At 51.7% G+C, this 9,844-nt stretch overlaps 1 protein-coding gene across 3 annotated transcripts in view; it reads left to right on the top strand.

Annotated features, from left to right (window-relative positions):
* Window positions 1-9,844, top strand: part of LOC102469154 (multidrug and toxin extrusion protein 1) — a gene marked incomplete at its 5' end in the record, with an annotated part of 47,289 nt that overhangs the window by 9,610 nt on the left and 27,835 nt on the right. For all 3 annotated transcript variants that reach the window (XM_014589611.2, XM_027773704.1, XM_014589612.2), the window contains 7 exon segments: window positions 970-1,014; window positions 1,583-1,680; window positions 1,912-2,009; window positions 2,867-2,980; window positions 3,094-3,161; window positions 6,903-7,011; window positions 7,094-7,169. In XM_014589611.2, coding sequence (XP_014445097.1) covers window positions 970-1,014; window positions 1,583-1,680; window positions 1,912-2,009; window positions 2,867-2,980; window positions 3,094-3,161; window positions 6,903-7,011; window positions 7,094-7,169 — 608 coding nt within the window.

Here is a 9,844-nt window from a genome sequence, read left to right as displayed (position 1 = left end):
TTTCTTTCTTTCTTTCTTTCTTTCTTTCTTTCTTTCTTTCTTTCTTTCTTTCTTTCTTTCTTTCTTTCTTTCTTCTCTCTCTCTCTCTCTCTTTCTAATTTAATTTTTAACTTACATTTAACCACTCTATATCTTTACAGTACACAACATTGCTCTTTCCAGCATGACCACGGTGTACATCGGTCAAGACAAAGACATGATGATATATACATTATCATCAGCAAATATCATTTTTGTGTCAATTAAACACACTTTCTTCCCGTTCCCCTCCCTCCATTACCCACTCTGGATTACCCCTATCTCTAGAATCTACAGTCACCCTCTCTACTGCTCTGTTTTCCAAACTTGCAGCTCCTGCTAATGTTTTCAAGCCAACCTGGAACACTAACCCAGTCAACCACATGGCTTCCAACACCGCTGTTCAGTGTGCAACCAACTAAGCCGTGAGGCCGGGCCTCATCCCCTCTTTAAAGACCTCTGAAAGCAGTCGCTTTGGGGGTTAGGACTTCCACGTATGAACTTGGGAGACACACTCGAGCCCACAAAAGTAGCCATTTGTCCTCCTAATTGGCATTGTCTCCTCTGTTCATCCTGAAACCTTGAACACGTGCTGTTCCTTACCTATCCCACGGAACAGAACAGTAGCCTATTCTGCGTGGTGTCGTCCACTGGGAGTTTGCCTGGGCTGCCTTTACCACCCCATGTCCCCAGAGATGCCTTGTTGTGTTCCTGGAGAACTGCTGCCTTTTGCCAGACTGGGGGTGGGTTGGATACTGGGCAGCCGTGAAAGAGGTGTGTGAAACACACCCGTGGACACCCGGGGCCTGCCCTGCACCTCGATGGCAGCTTCGATGGCTGTGTGGGAGCAAAGGGCAGCCCGACCTTGGCCATGACACAGCCTTCCATGGCTCCCCACTCCCTGTCCCCTGGACGGTGAGGGCGTTAACACCCATCTCTCTTCTCTTGCAGGCCACCTTTCTTTATACATTACAAGTTAAATACTTGCTCAACCAGGTAACACCGAGTGTCCTTTTCCTTTGGGGAGCTAACCAGAGTTTGCCCTTGCCAAGAGCAGGTGTCCTGCAAACACTCAGGGAGCCCAGGGTGGTGGGAGCTCCCCCCAGGGAGCCACAGAAAGACGTTTTTGGTGTGCGTACGGGATGGACGGTGAGGGGCTTGTCAAGTGGTGTCCGGGAAAACACACATTGTCCTTGGCTGGGAAATCTTATCCCACTCCCACTTGGAAATATTGTCGTTGGCGGGGCAGGAAGAGAGCTCTAGCATCTTTGGCTGTGTTTTAGCCAGCTGCCCGGAAGGAAGGGTGCAGGCCTGGCTGCTCCCCAGAGAGCGCAGGGGGCTGGAGCCACCCGTCTGGCTCCAGAGAGCCGACCCCTGCTGCGTTCTGTCTGAAGGACCCCGCTTTCCTCAGCGAGGACGTGGAAGCGTGAATCCTAATGCTACCTGGTGTTAGTCTGAACTGTCGGTGGTGGCAGCAATGGCCCAGGGCCCAGGATGGTGGCCCTGACTTGGCAGGTGTGCATTTCTGATGACCTCAAGCACGGTGTGCGTCCCCTTGTTCCAGGGAATCGTCCTGCCCCAGATCGTGACTGGAGTTGCAGCCAACCTCATCAATGCCCTCGCCAACTATGTATTTCTCCACCAGCTGCATCTCGGGGTGATGTGAGTCCGGCCTGCCCTGGACAGGGAGAGGGCTGACCTGCCTGCGGCTTTTCTAGGGGGAAGGAGGGCCCTTTGGCCGGCCATTGTGTCCAGGCCTGGTCTCCAGGAAATGCCGTCAGAGCAGAGGGCTGGAAGACGGCCTGCTGATGAGGGATGGCCACTCTCCTCCACCCCAGGGGGCCGAGAGAGGGTGGAGGGCAGGCACCCCCTCACTGGGCCGGCTCTCCCCAGGGGCTCTGCGCTGGCGAACACGCTTTCCCAGTTCACCCTGGCTCTGTTCCTCTTCGTCTACATCCTCGGGAGAAAGCTGCACCGAGCCACCTGGGGAGGTAAAGGCTGCCTTTCGCCTTCCAGCTCGGATTTGGGGTCTGGTTTCCTGTTTGCTTTTCTTATTTCCCCCTAATCGCCAGAGGGCACACGTGCTCACCTGAGAGAGAGGAGAAAGCACCCCCTCAGGGCGTGGTCACACCGTAATCCCTCCTCCTCCATTTCTCCACCCCGTTGGGATAGAGAGACACACACATGTGCCTGGTGTGTTTTTCAAGCCTCTTGGGCTGGAGTTTGTGTCCATGTCAGCCAGGTGGGGTCCAGCTCCCATGGGGCTGGCTGGTCCTGTTTTTTTTCTCTCTCTTTCTTTCTGTAAGATTTTTACTATAAGGCACATGCTGTCTCTGGAGAGAGACAGAGTGAGACAGTGAGAGAGAAAGTGAGAAATCATAACCTGGGTGTGTGTGTGTATGTGGGGGGGGGGGGGATGGCCACTCAACAATCCCCTCTCCTCCATTCTCCTCCTAGGATTTTGGGCCCACATGCACATGCACCCAGCTTGATTTTCAAGCCACCAGACCCAGGACTTGAACCATGGAGTTGGTCATATGAGAGTCCAGTGCCTTAGCTACCACACACCTGCTGACCCTTTTCTTTTTCGTCTTTTTTTTTTATTTTTAAGTTTGCTTATTTATTTAGAGAGAGAGGGACACCCCCCTCCAACAGGGCCCCTCTCCCTGATTTGCAGCCCTCCCAGCCAGTGGCCCTGGCACACACGAGCGCGGCCTCTACCGGGAGCAGACTCCAGTCTTCCGCGTGGCCTGCGGCAGGGCAGAGCACTGAGCTGGCCTGGCTGTGGGTTAGTCTGGGGTGTCCTGGGCCCGACCACGCAGAAGGCAACCCCTTGTCCCGCCTACAGGGTGGTCCCGCGAGTGCCTGCAGGACTGGGCCTCCTTCCTGCGCCTGGCCATCCCCAGCATGCTGATGCTGTGCATCGAGTGGTGGGCCTACGAGATCGGCAGCTTCCTGAGCGGTGCGCGGGGGCGCTGGGCGCTGGGCGACGGTGGCCGGGAGGGCGGAGGGCGGTGGGCGGGCCCTGGCCCCTGGCCCGGCGCTGCGCAGGGCGGCAGCTGTCTGTCCCCGCAGGCATCCTCGGCATGGTGGAGCTGGGGGCGCAGTCGGTCGTGTACGAGCTGGCCGTCATCGTGTACATGGTACGTGCGTGAGAGCTGGTCGTTCACGGGGACAGGGTGGGCGTCTCCTTCCTGGGTTTTCTGGATGAGTCCTACGGGACGCGAGGGTTATAACCTTAAGCAATAATTCGTGAAATGTTTTATGGAAGTAAGATCTTATCCTAGTCTTTTGGGATTAGAGCACTGGGCAGAAGTTCCGGATGGCCTGCAAGGTCTCTGTCTACCACAGTGCAGACCTGGAGGTCTGATTTCCTTTCGTTTCCACACTCCTCGACTCTTCTCCAGTTGTCACAACAAATGCCTCGAGAGGCGTGACACTGGCGAGTGGCGGGGCTGGGTATGTGGCAGTAAATCCCGAGGTAGTACTGTCTCAGCACACGCAGCTCCAGCCCCGCTCCGAAGCCTTTTTTTCCCCCAGAGGTTTTTGCCTTATGGCATGTGTGCTTGCCAGAGAGAGAGACAGAGACACTGAGAGTGAAAGAGAGAAGTTACCCCCCTAGGGGGGATGGCCACACTGCAATCCGTTCTCCTCCATTCTCCTCCTGGCATCCCGGGCATGCACGCACACGCACCCGGTGTGATTTTCCAATCACTGGGTCCAGGGCTCTGTGTGATGAGGTCACGATGGCAGGCCCCCACGGCTGAGTTCCGGTGGGTTTATGAGCAGAGCGAATGAGACCAAGCAGGAGCGCACCTAGCAGACCGTGCACTATGCTGCTAACGACTTTGTCTCCTGCCGTCTCGTGGTGTCTTTGGACTTCCCAGCCACCAGAATCGTGCGTGCTGCCAATAAGTCTCTATTTTCCTCATAAATCACACAGGCAGGTCTTTTCTGTTAGCACGCTACTGTGAGCTAAGGCACAGGCCCGCCCAAGGAAAGGAACCAGTGATTGGCCAAGGGGCTTCCAGCACTGCGGTCCAGCACCACGGACAGCGCCACCTGGCTCCTGGCGGACAGAATCCCCGCGTTTGCCTCCCTTGACCTCGGCATTTCTGTAGAACATGTATGCTGTATTAACAGCTGATGTATGCTCTCGGATAGATCCCGCAGTCCATATTTGGCAGGAAAAGTGACAGAAACAAGGGCCGTGCCCTTCTCAGTGCATCCTTTCAGGAGGCACGTGATGTTGACTTGTTCCATCCTTGGTGATTTTTTTTTTTTTAATTTTTTCTGAAGGGCAGGTGCATTGGCCAGAGACGGACCAAGGTGAGGGATGGGAAGCAGCGAGAAACACCCCCCTCCCCACAGTCCCTTCTCTGCTCTCTCCTTGGGATTTTAGGCACGCACACACACGCCCAGGGTGTTTTTTGAGTTGCCAGTCCAGGACTCGAACAGCACAGTCAGCCATGTAGGATCTAGCACCTCAACCACCACCCCACCAGCTGGCCCCACTGGAGATCTTAATTTTGGTTGCTTGGCTCGGGTGGTATCTGCCAGGTTCATTCCTGGCGAGTTATTGTTTTTCCCTTTGAATGGGAGGAATATTTGTTGGGAGATCTCTCTGTTCCTATTAGTGAGGGGCTAGGCAGGAACGCAGTCTTCTGTTTCTTCTCTATCCTCATTCTTTGTTTCCGTTTTTTAATGCTGCCCTCAGTCATCCTGATTATAAGGGAGCATCCATGTTGGAATGGGTGGTGAAACTTTATTTAGTTTTTCCCTTTGTCCGTGTGTAGCTCATTGTAACAGCATCTCTTCATTGGGCCGTTATTACACGTGAGACACGATTCTGAGCAGCTCGCCTGTATGGGCTCGTCAAACCCCTCCAATCACCATATGCGCTAGGGGCTTCAAGTGTCCTTGGGAAGATGGAACTAGGCCCGCTCCATGGCACGGCGGTATCATGCTACTCAAGAGAGAGAGGATCGTTTGTTTGTTTTGTTTTGTTTGTTTGTTTGTTTTTTGAGAGGTTTTTGCTATAGGGCATGTGCACTCGCCAGAAAGACAGAGAGAGACAGAGAGTCAGAAAGCGAGAAATCACCCCGCCAAGGGGGATGGCCACGCCACAATCCCTTCTCCACCATTCTCCTCTCGGGATCTTGGGCATGCACGCACATGCGCCTGGCGTGAGTTTAAGCCGCCAGGTCCGGGACGCAAACTGCAATCAACTATGTGGGAGTCCAGCGACATAGCCATTACGCTAACTGCTGGTCCCAAGAGAGGGAGGATCCTGCATGGTGACCTCAGTTCAAATGCCCAGCCAGGCCAGCCCAAACATGCCAGGCATGCCAGTGAGTACCAGAGATCCGGTACATGAGCTGGAGCACTGCAGGAGGAGGATCACGGCATTACCAGGGTCTGTGGAGGGGGATCACGTCTTCATATCCCACTCTTAACATGTGCACATGCTCTGTTGTGAATAAAGAGAAAGTTTCTCTTCTTTTCTTTTCTTTTTTTTTTTTTTTAAGTTCTTGCCATAGGGTGTGTGTACTTGCTAGAAACTGAAACAGTGAGAGAGAAAGTGAGAAATCACCCCAGGGGGATGGCCATGCCACAATCCCTTATCCTCCATTCTCCTCCTGAGATTTTGGGCATGCACACACATGCGCCCAGAGTGATTTTCCAGCCACCTGGTTGGGAACTCAAACCACTGTTCCCTATATGGGAGTCCAGCGCCGTAACCACTAGACCACCTGCTGGCCCCAGAGAAAGCTGTCTTTAAACATGGAATTAAGGTACTAGTTTATTTTGGTGCAAAAATGTTTGAACTAGTTCTTTCACAGTGCACGTGTTCCTGAACATTTTGAAGACCCCGCGTATCACTACATCGTCTTTCCAGATAAAACCGCTGGGACCTAGAGCAGTTAAGTGACTGGGGGCGGGGGTTTCCTGGGATCTGGGGCATGCACGCACATGCGCCTGGCGTGAGTTTAAGCCGCCAGGTCCGGGACGCAAACTGCAATCAACTATGTGGGAGTCCAGCGACATAGCCATTACGCTAACTGCTGGTCCCAAGAGAGGGAGGATCCTGCATGGTGACCTCAGTTCAAATGCCCAGCCAGGCCAGCCCAAACATGCCAGGCATGCCAGTGAGTACCAGAGATCCGGTACATGAGCTGGAGCACTGCAGGAGGAGGATCACGGCATTACCAGGGTCTGTGGAGGGGGATCACGTCTTCATATCCCACTCTTAACATGTGCACATGCTCTGTTGTGAATAAAGAGAAAGTTTCTCTTCTTTTCTTTTCTTTTTTTTTTTTTTTAAGTTCTTGCCATAGGGTGTGTGTACTTGCTAGAAACTGAAACAGTGAGAGAGAAAGTGAGAAATCACCCCAGGGGGATGGCCATGCCACAATCCCTTATCCTCCATTCTCCTCCTGAGATTTTGGGCATGCACACACATGCGCCCAGAGTGATTTTCCAGCCACCTGGTTGGGAACTCAAACCACTGTTCCCTATATGGGAGTCCAGCGCCGTAACCACTAGACCACCTGCTGGCCCCAGAGAAAGCTGTCTTTAAACATGGAATTAAGGTACTAGTTTATTTTGGTGCAAAAATGTTTGAACTAGTTCTTTCACAGTGCACGTGTTCCTGAACATTTTGAAGACCCCGCGTATCACTACATCGTCTTTCCAGATAAAACCGCTGGGACCTAGAGCAGTTAAGTGACTGGGGGCGGGGGTTTCCTGCTAAACTACCGGGTTACATCATCGCCTTTGCAGAACTTCGAGGGCCAAGTCTGACCATTGCCAGGCATTGACCATCTCCCCATGCAGGCCCCGGCTTTCTGGTTTTGAAGCTGACGGTTTCCTTTTCCTTCCAGATCCCCACAGGCTTCAGCGTGGCTGCCAGTGTCCGTGTTGGGAACGCACTGGGTGCTGGAAACATCGAACAGGCCAGGAAGTCCTCCGCGGTGGCTCTGCTGGTCACAGGTGCGAAGGCGCGGGCAGGGAGCGGCCAGGTTCCTGCAGCCTGCAGCCCTCCTGCTCACCGGCTTCTGTGTTTCTCCTCTAGAGCTCTTTGCTGCGGCCTTCTGTGCTCTGCTGATCAGCAGCAAGGATCTTGTGGGGTACATTTTCACTACGGACAGGTGAGCGCTGGGATTTTCTTGAAAAGTAAAATCTATGATAAAGAATCTGTTAAGGTAGATGCTGTCAGTGAGGGGCTGGGGTCGTTGCATCTTTCAGGGGGCCTTGAGCCATTTGCAAAGTCTGAAACTCCACTGAAGTTACTTGGGAAGAACTGATTAGATGTAGGAACAGGGGACCAGCAGTTAGTGTAATGGCTATGTTGCTGGACTCCCATGTAGTTGACCGCAGTTGGAGTCCTGGACCCGGTGGCTTAAACTCACGCTTGGGTGCATGTGCGTGCGTGCCCAAGATCCTGAGAGAAGAATGGAGGAGAAGGGGTTGTGGCATGGCCATCCCCCCTGGGGGGTGATTTCTAGCTTTCTGTTGTTCACTCTCTGCCTTTCTGGTGAATGCACACACCCTATAGCAAAAACCTCTCAAAAAAAAAAAATAATAAGATGTAGGAGCAGACTTATCATTTAGAATGTCACTTTCTCCTTCTTTTTAAAGAATTATTTACTTATATATTTTTTTAATTCATCAGAAAGGGAGAGATGGGAGTGGGAGTGAGAAAGCAAGCTGCCAGGTCCGGGACTTGAACCACAGTCAGTCATGTGGGAGTCCAGTGCCTTAACCACCACGCCACCTGCTGCCCCTAGAATTCTAATTTAAAGGGCATTGGTGGTGATAGTCTTCCTGGTGGTCAAAACAACTTGTGTGTTTTAAAGAACCCCCTTCGTGGTACCATCGATTATTTTGTGAAGTATACTCAGTTCGTAATTTTGCTCCCAGTGACGAGAATCATTCTGGTATCTCAGTATCTTCCAGACTGCCAGGGCGGCAGTAGCTCTATCTCGTATTTGACAAACTGAGTTGAACTTGAGAGCTCGCCAGTGACTGGATCAAAAATCACCTTGTCAGGTTGATTACTGAAGAAGAGATCTTGCACACGATAAGTCCCCTCGGCTCTGGGCTTTCCCCCTTTACGATGATAAGGACAGACTGTGGGTGGCCGTGCCGTGGCCCTGGCAGTAGAGCTGCTGCTGCACCGTGCTGGTGGTGGTAGAATCCCAGATCCACCCGAACATGCCACGTGCACCCCTGGGTACACCCATGACCCTGGCTGGCTGCTGGGCCGGGGGAAGGATAGTGGTGTGAAGACCCTGTCCAGGGTGCCTGCACTTCCTCCTGACAGAAGTGAATAATTAGACTATATCGTCGGGTAGAGGCAGCAGGTGACACAGTGGCTAAGGCACTGGACTCCCACATGGCTGACCGCAGTTTGAGCCCTAAGCCGGCAGCTTGAGAATCATGCCAGGTGCCTGTGCATTCGTGCCCAAAATCCTGGGAGGAGAGTGGAGGAGAAGGGGTTCTGGCATGGCCACGCCCCCTGGGGGTGAGTCCTCACTGTCTCTGGCAGTTCTATATACACACAAATGCATACATATTGGGGTAGCTTTTACTTGGGGTACCAGTATCAGCAGTTACAAAATGCAAATGGACGTTTTCTCCACAAATTACAGACGCTGGTGTGGCTGGCAGCGTTCCCTTTCAGTTTATTCTCCACGTGAATTTGTCTTCTGGCTCTAGTTCTAGGTCGTCATTCTTCGGTCTCAGTCGTTTTATTTGGGAGAAATAAATATTGATAGATCACTCACTTCGGAAGGAGTGGGAAAAGCACCCAGAAGCAATTTTCATTTTCCCCAAAGGAATTCAGAATTAACTTGATCAGAAGTCCAGGGTAGAGCCCTGGTTTTAGCAGGGACATGGTGGAAGTTAGAATCTGTCCCTTTCTGGAAACCATTTGAGAGGACTTCATTTATTGGGGGAAAAAAAAAAGTTTACGGAAAAATGGAATTAAGCTGTGAGTTTATTTTGGTGCAAAATCCATATATCACTGTTTTATTTAAGATTTTTTTAAACCACAAAGGAACCAATTTTTAAAAAGAATTATTTATTTTATTTATTCATTCATTTTATTTTATCTTGACCAGAAGGAGACACAGAGATAGAGAAAGAGGGAAAGTGAGAAAGCAAGCCACCAGGTCCGCGACTCGAACTGTGGTTGGCCGTGTGGGAGTGTCCAGCTCCTTAACCACCATACCACCTGCTAGTCCCCGAAAATCCGTATATAACTTTTCTTCATTTGGAGAGGTTTTTGCTACAGTGCACTTGCCAAAAAGACAGAGATACAGAAAGCGAGAAATCACCCCCCGGGGGGATGGCCACACCACAATCCCTTCTTCTCCATTCTCCTCTCGGGATCTTGGGCACACAAGCATATGCGCCCGATATGAGTTTAAGCCACCAGGTCCGGGACTTGAACTGCCGTTGACTACATAGGAGTCCAGCAACATAGCCATTACGCCAGATGCTGGTCCCCCATATATAACTTTTTTATAGTATACATTTTTCCATGAACTTTTTGAGGGCCCTGCATACAAAGTAGAAAAAAAGAACAAAAAAAACAAAGGCCCGCAGACCATGTCTTTGAGGAAATTAGGGCATAGAGACAACTCAGAACTTAAATTTCTTGCAAAGTGACCAGGATCAATGGAACGTGGCGGGATCCATGAATAGACAAACTTTCTTTTTATTCCTTCCTTTCTTTCTCCTTCCTTCCTTCCTTCCTTCCTTCCTTCCTTCCTTCCTTCCTTCCTTCCTTCCTTCCTTCTCTCTCTCTCTCTCTCTCTCT

This window comes from Tupaia chinensis, unplaced genomic scaffold (genome assembly GCF_000334495.1).
Source record: "Tupaia chinensis unplaced genomic scaffold, TupChi_1.0 Scaffold000365_1, whole genome shotgun sequence".
NCBI lineage: Eukaryota > Metazoa > Chordata > Mammalia > Scandentia > Tupaiidae > Tupaia > Tupaia belangeri.
The sequence above is the reverse complement of the archived record's forward strand: the minus strand, read 5'-3'. Positions and strand labels throughout refer to the sequence as shown.